This window comes from Nipponia nippon, unplaced genomic scaffold (genome assembly GCF_047370975.1).
Source record: "Nipponia nippon isolate SJK-2023a ecotype South Korea unplaced genomic scaffold, ASM4737097v1 scaffold_52, whole genome shotgun sequence".
In the NCBI taxonomy this organism is placed as follows: Eukaryota; Metazoa; Chordata; class Aves; order Pelecaniformes; family Threskiornithidae; genus Nipponia; species Nipponia nippon.
This window is the reverse complement of record NW_028262372.1, coordinates 396,662-415,832: the sequence shown is the minus strand read 5'-3', so window position 1 is coordinate 415,832 and position 19,171 is coordinate 396,662. Positions and strand designations below refer to the sequence as shown.

General features: G+C 69.2%; 2 protein-coding genes across 7 annotated transcripts in view; both read right to left on the bottom strand.

Moving 5' to 3' along the window:
- ATP2A1 (ATPase sarcoplasmic/endoplasmic reticulum Ca2+ transporting 1) overlaps nucleotides 1-19,171 on the bottom strand; it is a 78,385-nt gene that overhangs the window by 46,109 nt on the left and 13,105 nt on the right. Inside the window, exons 11-23 of one of the 6 annotated variants that reach the window (XM_087735091.1) lie at nucleotides 17,685-17,787; nucleotides 17,479-17,610; nucleotides 16,123-16,248; nucleotides 15,830-16,048; nucleotides 14,162-14,497; nucleotides 12,977-13,197; nucleotides 10,816-11,018; nucleotides 9,838-9,923; nucleotides 8,815-8,948; nucleotides 7,780-7,897; nucleotides 7,062-7,179; nucleotides 6,290-6,332; nucleotides 5,109-5,405 (exon numbers count right to left, since the gene is read on the bottom strand). In XM_087735091.1, the coding sequence (XP_087591217.1) occupies nucleotides 6,328-6,332; nucleotides 7,062-7,179; nucleotides 7,780-7,897; nucleotides 8,815-8,948; nucleotides 9,838-9,923; nucleotides 10,816-11,018; nucleotides 12,977-13,197; nucleotides 14,162-14,497; nucleotides 15,830-16,048; nucleotides 16,123-16,248; nucleotides 17,479-17,610; nucleotides 17,685-17,787 (1,801 nt within the window). In that variant the 3' untranslated portion in view covers nucleotides 5,109-5,405; nucleotides 6,290-6,327. Of the gene's footprint in view, nucleotides 1-5,107; nucleotides 5,406-6,289; nucleotides 6,333-7,061; nucleotides 7,180-7,779; nucleotides 7,898-8,814; nucleotides 8,949-9,837; nucleotides 9,924-10,815; nucleotides 11,019-11,971; nucleotides 12,509-12,976; nucleotides 13,198-14,161; nucleotides 14,498-15,829; nucleotides 16,049-16,122; nucleotides 16,249-17,478; nucleotides 17,611-17,684; nucleotides 17,788-19,171 lie in introns of those variants that run through there. The other 5 variants (XM_087735089.1, XM_087735092.1, XM_087735090.1 and 2 more) reach the window with 5 other exon arrangements.
- QPRT (quinolinate phosphoribosyltransferase) lies at nucleotides 964-4,765 on the bottom strand. Its single transcript, XM_087735058.1, has 4 exons — nucleotides 4,736-4,765; nucleotides 2,275-2,857; nucleotides 1,297-1,428; nucleotides 964-1,182 (listed from the first exon to the last, which is right to left on the bottom strand). The coding sequence occupies exons 2-4, from the start codon at nucleotides 2,833-2,835 to the stop codon at nucleotides 964-966; spliced, it is 912 nt and encodes a 303-aa protein (XP_087591184.1). The 5' UTR covers nucleotides 2,836-2,857; nucleotides 4,736-4,765.

Below are 19,171 nucleotides of genomic sequence, written 5' to 3'. Positions count from 1 at the left end.
CGGGGGGGGCACCCCAAAAACCCCCCACCCCCCCCCCACCCCTCCCCACCCCCCCCCCACCCCTCCCCCACGCCGTTGGGAATAAAAGCGCCGCTTTTGTTTTTGCACTTGACGCCGTTTTGGGGGGGGGGGGGGGAGGGGGGGAGGGGGACGCCCCTCCCCCCCCCCCCCCCCAAATTTAGGGGGACACGGGTGATGTGGGGGGAGGGGTTTATTTGGGGGGGGGACACAGACAAAAGGGGGGGTTGGGGGGTCCCCTCGATGCGGGGGTGGGGGGACCCCAGGGTGGGGGTTGGGGGGGGTCCCCTCGATGCGGGGGTGGGGCTGGGGGGACCCCAGGGTGGGGGTTGGGGGGGGTCCCCTCGATGTGGGGGTGGGGGGACCCCAGGGTGGGGGTTGGGGGGGTCCCCTCGATGCGGGGGTGGGGGGACCCCAGGGTGGGGGTTGGGGGGGGTCCCCTCGATGCGGGGGTGGGGCTGGGGGGACCCCAGGGTGGGGGTTGGGGGGTCCCCTCGATGTGGGGGTGGGGGGACCCCAGGGTGGGGGTTGGGGGGGGGTCCCCTCGATGCGGGGGTGGGGCTGGGGGGACCCCAGGGTGGGGGTTGGGGGGGGGTCCCCTCGATGCGGGGGTGGGGCTGGGGGGACCCCAGGGTGGGGGTTGGGGGGGTCCCCTCGATGCGGGGGTGGGGGGACCCCAGGGTGGGGGTTGGGGGGGGTCCCCTCGATGCGGGGGTGGGGCTGGGGGGACCCTAGGGTGGGGGTTGGGGGGGGTCCCCTCGATGTGGGGGGTGGGGCTGGGGGGACCCCAGGGTGGGGGTTGGGGGGGGTCCCCTCGATGCGGGGGTGGGGGGACCCCAGGGTGGGGGTTGGGGGGTCCCCTCGATGCGGGGGTGGGGGGACCCCAGGGTGGGGGTTGGGGGGGGTCCCCTCGATGCGGGGGGTGGGGGGGGGTCACACACACACTCAATGCGCCCCCTCCCCCCCCTCCCCCTCCTCCCCCTCGGCCAGGACGCGCAGGGCGAAGTCGAGGGCGCGGGCGCCGTGGGTCAGGCACCCCATGGAGACCACGTCGACGTGGGGCCCCAAGAAGTGGGGGAGGGTCTCCAGCCCCACGCCGCCGCTGGCCTCCACCGTCACCCGCGGGTGGGCGGCCTTCACCGCCGCCGCCGCCATGTGCAACGCCTTGGTTTGGGGGTGGGGGGGAGGGGAGGCCGTTAGCCGTGGGGTTGCCCCCCCCCCCCCCCCCCCCCCCCATCAACCAACCCCAGCCCCACACTTGGGGGGCAGAGCTCACACCTGCGGCGTGAAGTTGTCCAAGAGGACGACGTCGGCGCCGGCGGCGGCCGCCGTCAGCGCCTCGGCCGCCGTCCCCACCTCCACCGCCAGCCGGAGGGTGAAACCCCCCGCCCGCCGCGCCGCCCCCACCACCTGGGGGGAGGGGAGGGTGAGGGGGGAGGGGCACCCCACGGGGAGACACACCCCCCCCCCCCCCAACCCCGATGTGGTCCCAGGCGTTGACCCCCTCAAAATGGCGTCCGTCCCGTCGACCCACCCAAAATGGCGTCCGTCCCGTCGACCCCCCCCACCCGTTGACCCCCCCAAAATGGCGTCCCCCCACCCCCCAAAATGGCGTCCATCCCGTCGACCCCCCACCCGTTGACCCCCAAAATGGTGTCGTTTCCCCCCCCCCCCCCATCGCCCCCCACCCATCGCCCCCCCCCCAAATTTGGGGCACCCCTCCCCCCAAAACCGGGCTCCCTCCCCCCATCGCCCCCCCAAGATGGGGTCCCCCTCCCCACCCCCCAAAATGGCGTCCCCCACCCCCCAAACCGGGCTCCCTCCCCCCTCCCCCCAAATGGAGTCCCCCTCCCCCATCGCCCCCCCAAGATGGGGTCCCCTCCCCCAAAATGGAGTCCCCCTCCCCCCATGGCCCCCCCAAAATGGGGTCCCCTCCCCCCAAATGGAGCCCCCTCCCCACCCCCCATCCAAAATGGGGTCCCCCTCCCCACCCCCCCCAAAATGGCGTCCCCCACCCCCCAACCGGGCTCCCTCCCCCCATCGCCCCCCCAAAATGGGGTCTCCCCCCCCCAAAATGGCATCCCCCTCCCCATCCCCCATCCAAAATGGGGTCCCCCACCCCCCAACCGGGCTCCCTCCCCCCATCGCCCCCCCAAAATGGGGTCTCCCCCCCCCAAAATGGCATCCCCCTCCCCACCCCCATCCAAAATGGGGTCCCACCCCCCAAAATGGGGGTGCCCCCCCCAGCCCCCCAACCTGGCGCAGGGGGGCGCGGGCGGCCAGCAGGTGATTGTCCTTCAGCAGCAGGAGCCCCCCCACCCCGTAGCGATGGGGGTCGGCGCCCCCCACCCCCAGCGCGTATTTCTCAGCCAATCGAAAGCCGGGCGTCGTCTTCCGAGTCCCGGCCACCGTCCCCGCCCAACCGCTTGCCCTGGCCACCGCCACCGCCCTGGCGGCCGCCGTGGCCACCCCGCTGCACCGCCCCAAGCAGTTGAGCGCCGCCCTCTCGGCCAAGAGCAAACCGGCGCCGGGGCCCTCCACCTCGGCCACCACCGTCCTCCCGGCGGGCAACGAGGAGCCGTCGGCTACCAGCCACTTCACCCGGCACCCCGTTTCCGCCCACGCCGCTTCGGCGAAGGGGGCGCCCGCCAGCACCCCCGCCGATTTGCAGAGGAGCCGGGCTCGCCGGGGGGCCAGCCCCACGGCCGCGGCGGCCGGGTCGGGGGCCGGGCCGTCCTCCTCCAACCAGGCTTGGGCCAGAGCGCGCAGCTTGTGGGGCGGCAGCAGGGCCGCCAGGTCCGGGGCGGGGGCGGCCATGGCGCCGGCGGGGGGCACGGAGCTGGGGGGAGAGGGGCCAGAGCGGCCCCGGTGCCGTGAGGGACCATAGAGTGCCAGGGAAGAGGGGCCAGAGCGGCCCCGGTGCCGTGAGGGACCATAGAGTGCCAGGGAAGAGGGGCCAGAGGGGCACCAGTGCCACAAAGGGACCATAGAGTGCCAGGGGAGAGGGGCCAGAGCGGCCCCGGTGCCGTGAGGAACCATAGAGTGCCAGGGGAGAGGGGCCAGAGCGGCCCCGGTGCCGTGAGGAACCATAGAGTGCCAGGGGAGAGGGGCCAGAGCGGCCCCGGTGCCGTGAGGAACCATAGAGTGCCAGGGGAGAGGGGCCAGAGGGGCACCAGTGCCACAAAGGGACCATAGAGTGCCAGGGGAGAGGGGCCAGAGGGGCACCAGTGCCATAAAGGGACCATAGAGTGCCAGGGGAGAGGGGCCAGAGGGGCACCAGTGCCATGAGGGACCATAGAGTGCCAGGGGAGAGGGGCCAGAGCGGCCCCGGTGCCGTGAGGAACCATAGAGTGCCAGGGGAGAGGGGCCAGAGGGGCACCAGTGCCATAAAGGGACCATAGAGTGCCAGGGGAGAGGGGCCAGAGCGGCCCCGGTGCCGTGAGGGACCATAGAGTGCCAGGGGAGAGGGGCCAGAGCGGCCCCGGTGCCGTGAGGAACCATAGAGTGCCAGGGGAGAGGGGCCAGAGGGGCACCAGTGCCATAAAGGGACCATAGAGTGCCAGGGGAGAGGGGCCAGAGCGGCCCCGGTGCCGTGAGGGACCATAGAGTGCCAGGGGAGAGGGGCCAGAGCGGCCCCGGTGCCGTGAGGGACCATAGAGTGCCAGGGGAGAGGGGCCAGAGGGGCACCAGTGCCACAAAGGGACCATAGAGTGCCAGGGGAGAGGGGCCAGAGGGGCACCAGTGCCATGAGGGACCATAGAGTGCCAGGGGAGAGGGGCCAGAGCGGCCCCGGTGCCGTGAGGAACCATAGAGTGCCAGGGGAGAGGGGCCAGAGGGGCACCAGTGCCATAAAGGGACCATAGAGTGCCAGGGGAGAGGGGCCAGAGCGGCCCCGGTGCCGTGAGGAACCATAGAGTGCCAGGGGAGAGGGGCCAGAGCGGCCCCGGTGCCGTGAGGGACCATAGAGTGCCAGGGGAGAGGGGCCAGAGGGGCACCAGTGCCACAAAGGGACCATAGAGTGCCAGGGGAGAGGGGCCAGAGGGGCACCAGTGCCATAAAGGGACCATAGAGTGCCAGGGGAGAGGGGCCAGAGGGGCCCCGGTGCCCTGAGGGACCATAGAGTGCCAGGGGAGGGGGGCCAGAGGGGCCCCGGTGCCCTGGAGGAGCGCTGGGCTCCTGCCCCCCATGTGGGGGTCCTGCCCCCCAAGTACACGCCCAAGCAATGGGGTCCCACCCCCCACGTGTGGGTCCTGCCCCATAGACACCCCCAACCTATGGGTCCTGCCCCACAGACACCCCCCACGTGTGGGTCCTGCCCCATAGATGCCCCCAACCTATAGGTCCTGCCCCATAGACGCCCCCAACCTATGGGTCCTGCCCCACAGACACCCCCCACGTGTGGGTCCTGCCCCCCATGCCCTCCCCCCCAGCCACCCCCAACCTCTGGGTCCTGCCCCATAGCTCCCCCCCATCCCTGCCCCACATCCTCCCCCCAACCCCCCTGTCCTGGCCCCACACCCCCTCCCCCCACCCCGGACGCGTGGGTCCCCAGCCCCCCCCGCCCTCCCCTCCCCCACCCCGGCGGTAGGGTCCAAAGTCCGGCCGGGATTGGCCACGTCTGCCAGCGCCAACCCCCCCCCTCCCCCCGCCCCCCCCCCCCCCCCCCCCCCGCGCCCCCCCCCCACGCCGTGGGGCCGGGATCCCCCCCCCCCCTCACCTGCGGAGCCGGGAGTTGGGGGGCGAATGAGCCCCGAATCGGGGGCGGGGGTGGTCTTGGCTTGAGGGGGAGTGGGTGGGGCCAACCCCCAGCCCCGCCCTAGGGTGGGGCCCCCATCGAGCCCCGCCCCCAAAGGGGGCTGGGGGGACACGCCCAGATCCCCACATTGGTGGGGGGAGGGGGCGGGGGGGGATATGGGGCAGCTGCCCCCCAACATGGGGGGCACCCCCCCAAAATGGAGCGTGGGAATTGGGGGGGGGAGGGGGGTGTTACTGCCCGGCCCCGCCCCCTCCACCCCAGGCACCACCCTTGCCGTGATTGGCTGCCCGATGTGTGTCCCCCCCCCCCCCCCCCCAAAAAAAATGAGGCGGGGGGGTGGGGGGGGGGGGTGGGGGGCGGTTTTCCCTTTATTGGCAATAAATAAGCGAGGGCGGGGGGGCCGCCCCACGGCGCTATGGGGCCGCCCCACGGCAGGAGGCCGCCCCACGGCGCTATGGGGCCGCCCCACGGCGAAGGGGCGCCCCACGGCAGGAGGCCGCCCCACGGCGCTATGGGGCCGCCCCACGGCGCTATGGGGGAGCCGAGCAGCTCCGGGTGCGGGGGGGGGTGTGTGTGACCCCGGGGGGGGGGGGGGGTCACTTCCGCTTCTTCCGAGTGTCCTCGGCGTCGGCTGGGGGAGGGGCGGAGGCGGTGACGTCGCGTGACGTCGCGGGTGACGCCCCCCCCCGCCGCGCTGACCCCGTCCCCCCCGTCCCCCCTCCCCCCAGCCTTCCTTCCCCCCCCCCCCCCGTCATCATCGCCCTTGTCCTCCCGCTGCGGGGGTGACGGTGACGCGTGGGGGTGACGGTGACGCAGCCGTGGGGTGACGGGTGACGGGGACACGTGGAGGTGATGCGGGGATGAGGGCGACACGGGGGGGGGGTGACGGGGACACACGAAGGTGACGGTGACGTGGGGATGAAGGTGACGGGGACGTGGGGTGATGGGGACACGTGGGGTGACAGGGACACAGCCACGGGGTGACGGTGACACAGCCATGGGGTGACAGGGACGCATGAAGGCGATGGTGACACGGGGATGAGGGTGACACAGGGGGGTGACAGGGACACGTGGGGGTGACGGTGACACATGAAGGTGACAGGGACACAGCCACGGGGTGACAGGGACAGAGCCATGGGGTGGTGGGGACACACGAAGGTGACGGTGACGTGGGGATGAGGGTGACACAGCCACGGGGTGACAGCGACACAGCCATGGGGTGACGGTGACGTGGGGATGAGGGTGACACAGCCAGGGGGTGACAGGGACACAGCCATGGGGTGACGGTGACGTGGGGATGAGGGTGACACGGGGGGGGGGGTGACAGGGATGTGGCGGGGTGACAGGGACACGTGGGGGTGACGGTGACACACGAAGGTGCCGGTGACACAGCCATGGGGTGACGGGGACACACGAAGGTGACGGTGACGTGGGGATGAGGGTGACACCGCCAGGGGGTGACGGGGGGGGGGGGGGGTGACACGGACACAGCCCTGGGTGACAGGCGGGGGGTACCTGTGGCCGGGCCCGAGGACGATGGAGGGGACACGAGTTTACGCTACGAGAGGGGAGGAACGGAGAAGATGGCGGTGAGAGATGGAGGAGGGGACAGGCGGAGATGGCGGGGACACGGAGATGGCGGAGGGGACCAGGAGGACGGTGGGGGAGGTGACCAGAAGATGGTGGTGGGGACCAGGAGACGGCGGTGGGGACAGGAAGATGGCGGAGGTGACCAGGAGACGGTGGTGGAGGTGACCAGGAGGAGATGGTGGGGACACAGGGAGGGATGGAGGGGACAAAGATGGCGGTGGGGACAGGAGGAGACGGTGGAGGGGACAGGAGATGGCGGCGGGGACAGGGAGACGGTGGAGGTGACCAGGAGGAGATGGAGGGGACCAAGATGGTGGAGGGGACCAGGAGGGACCAGGAGGGACAGGGAGGAGATGGTGGGGACAGGGAGATGGTGGAGGGGACAGGAGATGGTGGAGGGGACAGGAGCAGCGATGGAGGGGACAGGAGATGGCGGTGGGGACAGGGAGACGGTGGAGGTGACCAGGAGGAGATGGAGGGGACCAAGATGGTGGAGGGGACCAGGAGGGACAGGGAGGAGATGGTGGGGACAGGGAGATGGTGGTGGGGACGGGAGATGGTGGAGGGGACGGGAGGAGCGATGGAGGGGACAGGAGATGGCGGAGGGGCCCAGGAGATGGTGGAGGAGCCGGTGGGGACGTGGGGAGGGACGGAGGGGGAGAGGGAGGGGAGCGGGGGGACGGTGGCAGCCCCTCACCCTCCAGGTAGTTCCTGGCGACGAACTTGAGGGCCTCGTCCAGCAGGATGACGGGGAAGGAGATCTTCAGCACCATGAACCAGTGCATCAGGTCCAGGGGCGTCAGCTTGAAGATCATCTGGGGGGGGGGGGAGGGGGGGGGAGACGGGCTGAGGATGGACCCCCCCATAGCCCCATGGCCACCAAGCCCATGGCCACCAACCCCCATGGTCACCAACCCCCGTGGTCACCACCCCATGGCCACCAGCCCCACCATGGCCATCAACCTCCCCGTGGCCACCACCCCAATGGCCACCAACCTCCCCGTGGCCATCAACCTCCCCGTGGCCACCACCCCAATGGTCACCAACCTCCCCGTGGCCATCAACCACCCCGTGGCCACCAGCCCCATGGTCACCACCAGCCCCGTGGCCATCAACCACCCCGTGGCCACCACCCCAATGGCCACCAACCTCCCCGTGGCCATCAACCACCCCGTGGCCACCACCCCAATGGCCACCAACCTCCCCGTGGCCATCAACCTCCCCGTGGCCACCACCCCAATGGCCACCAACCTCCCCGTGGCCATCAACCACCCCGTGGCCACCACCCCAATGGTCACCAACCTCCCCGTGGCCATCAACCTCCCCGTGGCCACCACCCCAATGGCCACCAACCTCCCCGTGGCCACCACCCGCCCAGTGGCCACCACTCGCCCCGTGGCCACCAGCCCCCTTACAGGCAGCGGGTCGACGTAGAGGATGACGAAGTGGAGGGACATGGAGAGGCAGATGGAGCCCACCAGCCAGATGTTGACCCAAGGCGGCATGCGGATCAGGGATTGGTTCTCGGAGAGGCTGGGGGAGGGACACACCAAGGCGGCGGTGGTGAAGGTGGTGGTGGTGGTGTTAATGGTGGTTGTGATGGCGGCGGTGGTGGTGGTGTTAATGGTGGTTGTGATGGTGGTGTTAATGGTGGTTGTGATGGTGGTGGTGGTGGTGGTGTTAATGGTGGTTGTGATGGTGGTGGTGGTGTTAACGGTGGTGGTGATGGTGGTGGTGTTAACGGTGGTTGTGATGGTGGTGGTGGTGATGGTGGTGTTGGTGGTGTTAATGGTGGTGGTGATGGTGGTGTTGGTGGTGCTGGTGGTGTTAATGGTGGTGGTGGTGGTGTTAATGGTGGTGGTGATGGTGGTGGTGGTGGTGATGGTGATGGTGGTGGTGTTAATGGTGGTGGTGGTGATGGTCTTGATAGTGGTTGTGATGGTGGTGGTGATGGTGTCAACGGTCTTGGTGGTGGTGGTGTTAATGGTCTTGATAGTGGTTGTGATGGTGATGGCGGTGGTGTTGGTGATGGTCTTGATGGTGGTGGTGATGGTCTTGATAGTGGTTGTGATGGTGATGGTGGTGATGGTGGTGGTGAGAGTGGTGATGGTGGTGGTGTCGGTGTTGATGGTGGCGGTGTCGGTGTTGATGGTGGCGGTGGTGTCACTGGTCTGGGTGGTAGTGTTGGTGTTGATGGGGTTAATGGGTCTTGGTGGTGGTGTTGATGGTGTTAATGGTGGTAGTGGTGGTGATGGTCTCGATAGTGGTTGTGATGGTGATGATGGTATTGATGGTGGTGATGGCGGTGGTGGTGTCAATGGTGTTGGCGTTGGTCTTAGTGGTGGTGGTGTTAACGGCGGTGTTGATGGCGATGGTGTTGGTGTCGATGGTCTTGGTGGTGGTGGTGATGATGGTGAAGGTGGTGGTGACGGTGAAGACCACCCCCCTACCTGTTGAGGGCGTTGCACATCTCGATGGTGACCAGGACGGAGAGGGCCATGGTCATGGGCACCGGCGACTCGAAGATCTCGCAGTCCAGGCCCTCGAACTCCACGTTGTGCTCCGTGCACTGCATGAAGTGGGTCTGCGGGGACACCGCGGGGACACCGCGGGGACGTCGTCACCCCCGCGGGGACGTCGTCGCCCCCGCGGGCACCCCCGGGGAGGCGAGGGGGACGCGGGGAGGTCACCACGGGGGCACCATGGGGGTGGCGGGGCCACCACCGCGGGGACCTTGGGGCCACCGCTGGCACGGCGGGGCCACCACGGGGACCCTCATGGGGACCTTGGGGCCACCATAGGGATGGCGGGGCCACCATAGGGATGGCAGGACCACTGCGGGGACCTTGGGGCCACCATTGGGATGGCAGGGCCACCACAGGGACCCTCATGGGGACCTTGGGGCCACCATTGGCATGGCAGGGCCACCACAGGGACCCTCATGGGGACCTTGGGGCCACCATTGGGATGGAAGGCCACTATGGGGACCTTGGGGCCACCATAGGGATGGCGGGGCCACCACGGGGACCTTGGGGCCACCATTGGCATGGCGGGGCCACCATGGGGACCTTGAGGTCACCATAGGGATGGAAGGGCCACTGCGGGGACCTTGGGGCCACCATTGGGATGGAAGGGCCACCACAGGGACCCTCATGGGGACCTTGGGGCCACCATAGGGATGGCGGGGCCACCACAAGGACCTCAGGGCCACCATAGGGATGGTGGGGCCACCACGGGGACCTTGAGGTCACCATAGGGATGGCGGGGCCACCACGGGGACCTTGGGGCCACCATTGGCATGGCGGGGCCACCATGGGGACCTTGAGGTCACCATAGGGATGGCAGGGCCACCACAGAGACCCTCATGGGGACCTTGGGGCCACCATAGGGATGGCGGGGCCACCGCGGGGACCTTGGGGCCACCGCAGGACCTCGGGGAGCCGGCGGCTGCCGTCGGGGGGTCCCGCACTCACCAGCTGGTGGTAGGTGACGCTGGGCCCGTCCTCGGCGTAGAGGAACCACCACGCGGCCGCGCCCACGGTGGCGGCTCCCACGTAGCCTGGGGGGAGAGCGGGGGCCGGGGGTGAGGCGGGGCGCGGGCCACCACCACCGGCGCCGAGGAGGGGCCACCACGGGGGGCTACAATGGCCACCACGGGGGTCTACGAGGGGCCACCACGGGGGTCTACGAGGGGCCACCACCATGGGGGCCTACGAGTGGCCACCCCAGAGGTCTACAAGGGGCCACTCATGGGGGTCTACAAGGGGCCACTGCCCCGGGGGCTTATAAGTGGCCACCATGGGGGGTCTACAAGGGGCCACCACCCCAGAGGTCTACAAGGGGCCACCGTGGGGGTCTACAAGGGGCCACCACCATGGGGGCCTACGAGTGGCCACCCCAGAGGTCTACAAGGGGCCACTGCCCCGGGGGCCTACGAGTGGCCACCCCAGCGGTCTACAAGTGGCCACCACGGGGGGTCTACAAGGGGCCACCGCCCCGGGGGCTTATAAGTGGCCACCATGGGGGGTGTACAAGGGGCCACCACCCCAGGGGCCTACGAGTGGCCACCCCAGAGGTCTACGAGTGGCCACCATGGGGGTCTACAAGGGGCCACCACCATGGGAGCCTACGAGTGGCCACCATGGGGGTCTACAAGGGGCCACCACCATGGGAGCCTACGAGTGGCCACCATGGGGGTCTACAAGGGGCCACCACCCCAGGGGCCTACGAGTGGCCACCCCAGCGGTCTACGAGTGGCCACCATGGGGGTCTACAAGGGGCCACCGCTCCAGGGGCCTACGAGCGGCCACCCCAGCGGTCTACGAGTGGCCACCATGGGGGTCTACAAGGGGCCACTATGGGGGTCTACAAGGGGCCACCACCCAGAAGGGCCCTGCCCGGGGTGCAGGAGGGGTGGGGGAGGTCCCGGTAGCCGGTGGCCGCTGTCTCACCCCCGATGGCCAGGTAGCGGAAGAAGAGCCAGCCGCTGATGAGGGGCTCCTTGGGGCTGCGCGGGGGCTTGTCCATGATGTCCAGGTCGGGGGGGTTGAAGCCCAGGGCGGTGGCCGGGAGCCCGTCCGTCACCAGGTTCACCCAGAGCAGCTGCACCGGGATCAGGGCCTCCGGCAGCCCCAGCGCCGCCGTCAGGAAGATACTGGGGGAGGCGGGGGGGTCAGGGGGGCTGGGGGGTGGGGGGGTGGGGGAGGTGGGGGACTGGGGGGGCTGGGGGAGGTGGGGGGGACTGGGGGAGGCGGGGGGGCTGGGGGGTGGGGGGTGGGGGACTGGGGGAGGTGGGGGACTGGGGGGACTGGGGGAGGCGGGGGGGTGGGGGGGACTGGGGGAGGTGGGGGACTGGGGGGGCTGGGGGGGCTGGGGGGAGGGGGGGACTGGGGGGGCTGGGGGGACTGGGGGGACTGGGGGGACTGGGGGAGGGGGGGACTGGGGGAACTGGGGGGGCTGGGGGGGCTGGGGGAGGCAGGGGGGTCAGGGGGGGACTGGGGGGCTGGGGGGCTGGAGGATTGGGGCAACTGGGGGGGCTGGGGGAGGCGGGGGGGTCAGGGGGGACTTGGGGGGCTGGGGGAGGTGGGGGACTGGGGGAGGTGGGGGGGCTGGGGGGGGGTGGGGGGGTCAGGGGGGAACTAGGGGGGCTGGGGGACTGGGGGAACTGGGGGGGCTGGGGGAGGCGGGGGGGTCAGGGGGGGACTGGGGGGACTGGGTGGGCTGGGGGACTGGGGGAACTGGGGGAACTGGGGGAGGCAGGGGGGTCAGGGGGGACTGGAGGGGCTGGGGGAGGTGGGGGAGTGGGGGAACTGGGGGGGCTGGGGGAGGTGGGGGGACTCGGGGGACTGGGGGGACTGGGGGAGGTGGGGGACTGGGGAGGACTGGGGGGGCTGGGGGAGGTGGGGGGACTGGGGGAGGCGGGGGGGACTGGGGGGCTGGGGGAGGCGGGGGGGTCGGGGGGGGACTGGGGGACTGCAGGAGGTGGGGGACTGGGGGGACTGGGAGAAGTGGGGGGAACTGGGGGAGGTGGGGGACTGGGGGAGGTGGGGAGAGATGGGGGGACTGGGAGAGGTGGGGGGACTGGGGGGAACTGGGGGCCTGGGGGAGGTGGACGACTGGGGGGACTGGGAGAGGTGGAGGGACTAGGGAGAGATGGTGAGAACTGGGAGGAACTGGGGGAGATGGGGAGAACTGGGGGGACTGGGGAAGATGGGGGAATGGGGGGTACTGGGGGGAACTGGTGGGACTGGGAGGAACTGGGGGATTGGGCAGGAATAGGAGGACGCTGGTGAGATGGAGGGCACTGGGGTGAACTGGGGGGAACTAGGATGAACTGGAGGGAACTGGGATGAACTGGGGGGAACTGGGATGAACTGGGGGGAGCTCGGGAAGATTGAGGGGATCTGGGGGGAGAGGAGGGAGCTGGAGAAACTGGTGGGACTGGGAGGAACTGGGGGAGTAGGTGGGAATAGAAGGAAGCTGGTGAGAATGGGGGCACTGGGATGAACCGGGGGGAACTGGGATGGAATGGGGGGAACTGGGATGAACTGGGATGAACTGGGGGGAACTGGGGGGAGCTCGGGAAGATTGAGGGGATCTGGGGGGAGAGGAGGGAGCTGGAGAAACTGGTGGGACTGGGAGGAACTGGGGGAGTAGGTGGGAATGGAAGGAAGCTGGTGAGAATGGGGGCACTGGGATGAGCCGGGGGGGAGTGGGATGAAGTGGGGGGAACGGGGATGAACTGGGATGAACTGGGGGGAACTGGGGGAGCTCGGGAAGATTGAGGGGAACGGGGGGGAGAGGAGGGAGCTGGAGAAACTGGGGGGACGGGGAGGAACTGGGGGAGTAGGTGGGAATAGAAGGAAGCTGGTGAGAATGGGGGCACTGGGATGAACCGGGGGGAACTGGGATGAACTGGGGGGAACTGGGATGAACTGGGGGGAGCTTGGGAAGATTGGGTGGACCGGGGGGACCTGGGTGGGACAGGAGGGAGCTGGAGAAACTGGTGGGACTGGGAGGAACCGGGGGATTGGGCGGGAATAGGAGGACGCCGGCGAGATGGGAGGGCACTGGGCCGAACTGGGCCGAACTGGGAGGCCGCCGCCCTCTCACCAGACCACCTCCCCGACGTTGGAGGAGATGAGGTAGCGGATGAACTGCTTCATGTTGTTGTAGATGGCCCGGCCCTCCTCCACCGCCGCCACGATGGTGGAGAAGTTGTCGTCGGCCAGCACCATCTCGGAGGCCGTCTTGGCCACCGCCGTCCCCGAGCCCATGGCGATGCCGATCTCCGCCTTCTTCAGCGCCGGCGCGTCGTTCACCCCGTCACCCGTCTGCGGGGGCGGGAGGGCGTCAACCGGGGCGGGGGGGGGGCTGCCCCGAGGGTTGATGGGTCTCCCAAGGGGGGGTGGTTGGTCCTCCAAGGGTGGTGGTGGGACTCCCAAGGGTTGGTGGGTCCTCCAAGAGGGGTGGTGGGTCCTCCAAGAGGGTTGGTGGGTCCTCCAAGGGTGGGGGTGGGTGCCTCAAGGGGGTGGTTGGTCCTCCAAGGGGGGTGGTGGGTCTCCCAAGGGTTGGTGGGTCCTCCAAGGGTGGGGGTGGGTGCCTCAAGGGGGTGGTTGGTCCTCCGAGGGGGGTGGTGGGTCTCCCAAGGGTTGGTGGGTCCTCCAAGGGTGGGGGGGGGGGCCTCGAGGGGGTGGTGGGTCCTCCAAGGGGGTGGTGGGACTCCCAAGGGTTGGTGGGTGCCTCAAGGGTGGTGGTGGGTGCTCCAAGGGGGGTGGTGGGACTCCCAAGGGGGGGTGGTGGGTGCCTCAAGGGGGTGGTGGGTGCCCCAAGGGTGGTGGTGGGTCTCCCAAGGGTGGTGGTGGGTCTCCCAAGGGTTGGTGGGTGCCTCAAGGGTGGTGGTGGGTGCCCCAAGGGTTGACGGGTGCCCCAAGGTGGTGGTGGGTCTCCCAAGGGGGGTGGTGGGTCTCCCAAGGGTTGGTGGGTGCTTCAAGGGGGTGGTGGGTCCTCCAAGGGGGGTGGTGGGTGCCCTAAGGGGGTGGTGGGTCTCCCAAGGGTTGATGGGTGCCCCCCTAGCAGGGTATCGGCCACCCTGGAGCTCCAGAACATCTCCTGGAGATGTGATGGGACCTCAAGGCTGGGTCAGATCCACGCGGGACCCCCACGAACCCACCCCCCCCCCCCGAGCGATGGTGGACCCCCAAACCCACGTCCGATCCACGCGGGACCCCCGAGATGACATCAGAGCGATGCCAGCCCCCGCCCCCCCCCCCCCAGGACCCCCCAAAAGACCCTCACCATGGCGGTGATCTCATCGAAAGACTGAAGGAACTCGACGATCTTGGACTTGTGGGTGGGCTCGACGCGGGCGAAGCAGCAGGCGCGGCGGCAGGCTTCCCGCTGCTCGGCGGGGGGGAGGTCGTCGAACTCCCGCCCCGTGTAGGCCCGCCCCGTCACCTCCTCTTCCTCGCTGAAGATGCCGATGCGGCGGCAGATGGCGATGGCCGTCCCTTTGTTGTCCCCCGTGATCATGATCACCCGGATGCCGGCGTCCCGGCAGAGGCGGATGGAACCCATCACTTCTTTACGGGGGGGGTCCAGCATCCCCACGCAGCCCACGAAGGTCAAGTCCGTCTGGGGGGGGGGGGATGGGATGGATGGGCCCAGGGACCCCAAGGAGGGGACCTCGGCCACCCCTATAGGACCAGGGACCCTACAGAGAGGGCGTTACGGGGCCTATATGGGACCAGGGACCCCAAGGAGGGGACATCAGCCACCCTTAGGGGACCAGGGACCCTATAGAGAGGGCATTACGGGGCATATATGGGACCAGGGACCCCAAGGAGGGGACCTCGGCCACCCCTATAGGACCAGGGACCCTAGAGAGAGGGCGTTACGGGGCCTATATGGGACCAGGGACCCCAACAAGGGGACATCAGCCACCCTTAGGGGACCAGGGACCCTATAGAGAGGGCGTTACGGGGCCTATATGGGCCCAGGGACCCCAAGGAGGGGACCTCGGCCACCCCTATAGGACCAGGGACCCTACAGAGAGGGCGTTACGGGGCCTATATGGGACCAGGGACCCCAAGGAGGGGACATCAGCCACCCTTAGGGGACCAGGGACCCTAGAGAGAGGGCGTTACGGGGCCTATATGGGACCAGGGACCCCAAGGAGGGGACCTCGGCCACCCTTAGGGGACCAGGGACCCTATAGAGAGGGCGTTACGGGGCCTATATGGGCCCAGGGACCCCAACAAGGGGACATCAGCCACCCTTAGGGGACCAGGGACCCTATAGAGAGGGCATTACGGGGCCTATATGGGACCAGGGACCCCAAGGAGGGGACCTCGGCCACCCCTATAGGACCAGGGACCCTAGAGAGAGGGCGTTACGGGGCCTATATGGGCCCAGGGACCCCAAGGAGGGGACATCAGCCACCCCTATAGGACCAGGAACCCTATAGAGAGGGCATTACAGGGCATATATGGGCCCAGGGACCCCAAGGAGGGGACCTCGGCCACCCCTATAGGACCAGGGACCCTAGAGAGAGGGCGTTACGGGGCCTATATGGGACTAGGGACCCCAAGGAGGGGACATCAGCCACCCCTATAGGACCAGGAACCCTATAGAGAGGGCATTACAGGGCATATATGGGACCAGGGACCCCAAGGAGGGGACCTCGGCCACCCCTATAGGACCAGGGACCCTAGAGAGAGGGCGTTACGGGGCCATAGGGGCCCAGGGCCCCCAAAGCGAGGACCTTCTACCCCCCCGCAGGACCAAGGCCCCCCAAGAAGGGCGTTCTCCAGCCATACGGGACCAAGCACCCCCGAAGAGGGGACATTAGACACCCCTACGGACCACGGGCACCCGAGAAGGGGGCTATACGGGACCGGAAGACGCCCAGAAGAGCCTATAGGCGTCCATAGGAGACCGAGGAGCCCTCCCCCTCCTCGAAATCACCTCGTACTCGGCGAACTTGGTGGAGTCCTCCAGGACCATGTCCTCCTTCTTGGGCGGGGCGTCGCGGGTGGCCAGGGCCAGGCAGCGCAGGGTGTCGCGCCCGGTGCCCCACTCCTTGATGACGGCGAGGATCTTCTCCTTGACGGCCGGCGTCAGGGGGACGCGCGTGGTGCCCACCCGGACGTAGTTGCAGCGGTCGATGACGCCCTCGGGGGCGCCCTACGATGGAGGGGGTGGGGTGGGTGGGGGCGGCGTGAGGCGGGGGCGGGGCGGGGGCGATGTGGGGGGCTCACCTTGACAAACATCTTGTTGCCCACGGTGGCTCGGGAGGCTTTGGCCGGGGAGCAGTAGACGGACATGGACTTGCGGTCGCGGGAGAACTCCAGGGTGAACTCCTTCTTCATCAGCTGCTTGATGACCTGGGGACGGGGACGTCGTTACGGGGACGGGGAGGCCAAGAGGGGGGTCAGCGGGGGACGCGGGGACACGGGGAGGACCTTGGGGACGGCGAGGACACGGGGACGGAGAGGACATGGGGACAAGGAGGACGTGAGGACAACGAGGACACGGGGAGGACGGCGGGGTCAACGGGACGCAGGGGGACGTGGAGTCATGGTGGGGACATGGGGAGGACCTTGGGGACAACGAGGACGCAGGGACAACGAGGACACGGGGACAACGAGGACACGGGGAGGACGGCGGGGTCAACGGGACGCAGGGGGACATGGAGTCATGGTGGGGACGGGATCGGTGGGGACACGGGGAGGACCTTGGGGACATGGGGACAACGAGGACAGGGGGACAACGAGGACACGGGGAGGACGGCGGGGTCAACGGGACGCAGGGGGACGTGGAGTCATGGTGGGGACATGGGGAGGACCTTGGGGACAATGAGGACGCAGGGACAACGAGGACACGGGGACAACGAGGACACGGGGAGGACGGCGGGGTCAACGGGACGCAGGGGGACGTGGAGTCACGGGGGGGATGGGATCGGTGGGGACACGGGGAGGACCTTGGGGACATGGGGACAACGAGGACACGGGGAGGACGGCGGGGTCAACGGGACGCAGGGGGACGTGGAGTCATGGTGGGGACGGGATCGGTGGGGACACGGGGAGGACCTTGGGGACATGGGGACAACGAGGACACGGGGACAACGAGGACACGGGGAGGACGGCGGGGTCAACGGGACGCAGGGGGACGTGGAGTCATGGTGGGGACGGGATCGGTGGGGACACGGGGACAACGAGGACATGAGGACAATGAGGACACGGGGACAACGAGGACACGGGGAGGACGGCGGGGTCAACGGGACGCAGGGGGACGTGGAGTCATGGGGGGGACACGGGGAGGACCTTGGGGACATGGGGACAACGAGGACACGGGGACAACGAGGACACGGGGAGGACGGCGGGGTCAACGGGACGCAGGGGGACGTGGAGTCATGGTGGGGACGGGATCGGTGGGGACACGGGGAGGACCTTGGGGACATGGGGACAACGAGGACACGGGGGAGGACAGCGGTGCCAACAGGACGCAGGGTCAACACGGAGAAGGTGGGGACGGGACCCCGTGGGGACACGGGGTCAAGACATGGAAGACGTCAGGCGAAGAGGGGACAGGAGGGGACGGGAGGGGACGCTTACGGAGTTGCAGGCGTTGGCCCGCTCCACCTTGGAGAGGCTGCGGACGTCGGTGTTGAAGACGTTCATCTTCTCCACCAGGCAGGTCAGGGCCGTCTCCGTCGCCTCCCCCACCTTCTCGTAGATGCCCTTGGACTGCGGGGAGACGCGGCGTCACCGGGGGCGGCGGTGGCAGCGGAGGGGACGGAGGGGACGGGGACGGGCGTCACCTCGTTGTAGTCGAGGGAGGAGTCGTTGCAGAGGGCGCAGATGGTGGCCAGCTCCACCAGCCCGTCGTACTGCCCGGCCTTCACGTGCTTCTCCTGCTTCATCCTGGGCGGGGGGACGCGGGGGACGTTGGGGGACGCGGGGGACGTTGGGGGACGCGGGGGACGTTGGGGGACGCGGGGGCCGTGGGGGGACGCTTGTGCTGGCACCCCGAGGGGCGTCCCAGGACACCCCCCCCCCTACCCCGAGTGCCACGGTGTCCCCAAGGACCCCATCATGTCCCCTTGGTTGTCCCAAGGTCCCCAAGGACCCCCTGAGGTCCCCCTTGGTGACCCAACGACCCCCTGAGGTCCCCTTGGGTGCCCCGATGTCCCCAAGGACCCCTTGATGTCCCCTTGGGTGCCCCAACATCCCCAAGGACCCCCTGAGGTCCCCCCCAGTGTCCCAACGTCCCCAAAGACCCCCTGACGTCCCCTTGGGTGCCCCAACGTCCCCAAGGACCCCCTGAGGTCCCCCTTGGTGCCCCAACGACCCCCTGAGGTCCCCTTGGGTGCCCCGATGTCCCCAAGGACCCTTTGACGTCCCCTTGGGTGCCCCAACGTCCCCAAGGACCCCCTGAGGTCTCCCTCGGTGTCCCAACGTCCCCAGGGACCCCTTGACGTCCCCTTGGGTGCCCCAACGTCCCCAAGGACCCCATGATGTCCCCTTGCGTGCTCCAACGTCCCCAAGGACCCCCTGAGGTCCCCATCAGTGTCCCAACGTCCCCAAGGACCCCCTGAGGTCCCCCTTGGTGTCCCAACGACCCCCTGAGGTCCCCTTGGGTGCCCCAACATCCCCAGGGACCCCCTGACGTCCCCCTTGGTGTCCCAACATCCCCAAAGACCCCTTGACGTCCCCTTGGGTGCCCCAACGTCCCCAAGGACCCCCTGAGGTCCCCCTTGGTGCCCCAACGACCCCCTGAGGTCCCCTTGGGTGCCCCAACGTCCCCAAGGACCCCCTGACATCCCCCTTGGTGTCCCAACGTCCCCAAAGACCCCTTGACGTCCCCTTGGGTGCCCCAACGTCCCCAAGGACCCCCTGAGGTCTCCCTCGGTGTCCCAACGTCCCCAGGGACCCCTTGACGTCCCCTTGGGTGCTCTGATGTCCCCAAGGACCCTTTGACGTCCCCTTGGGTGCCCCAACGTCCCCAAGGACCCCCCCGAGGTCCCCATCAATGCCCCAACGTCCCCAAGGACCCCCTGAGGTCCCCTTGGGTGCCCCAACGTCCCCAAGGACCCCCTGAGGTCCCCCTCGGTGCCCCAACGTCCCCAAGGACCCCCCGAGGTCCCCTTGGGTGCCCCAACGTCCCCAAGGACCCCCCGAGGTCCCCTGGGGTGCCCCACCAACCCCCAACACCCCCCTGGCTGCTCCAACGTCCCCCAGGATGGCCACCAACGGGGACCCCCAAGAAAGGTCGTTACCAGCCCGTGGCGGGGGACGGGGGTCACCA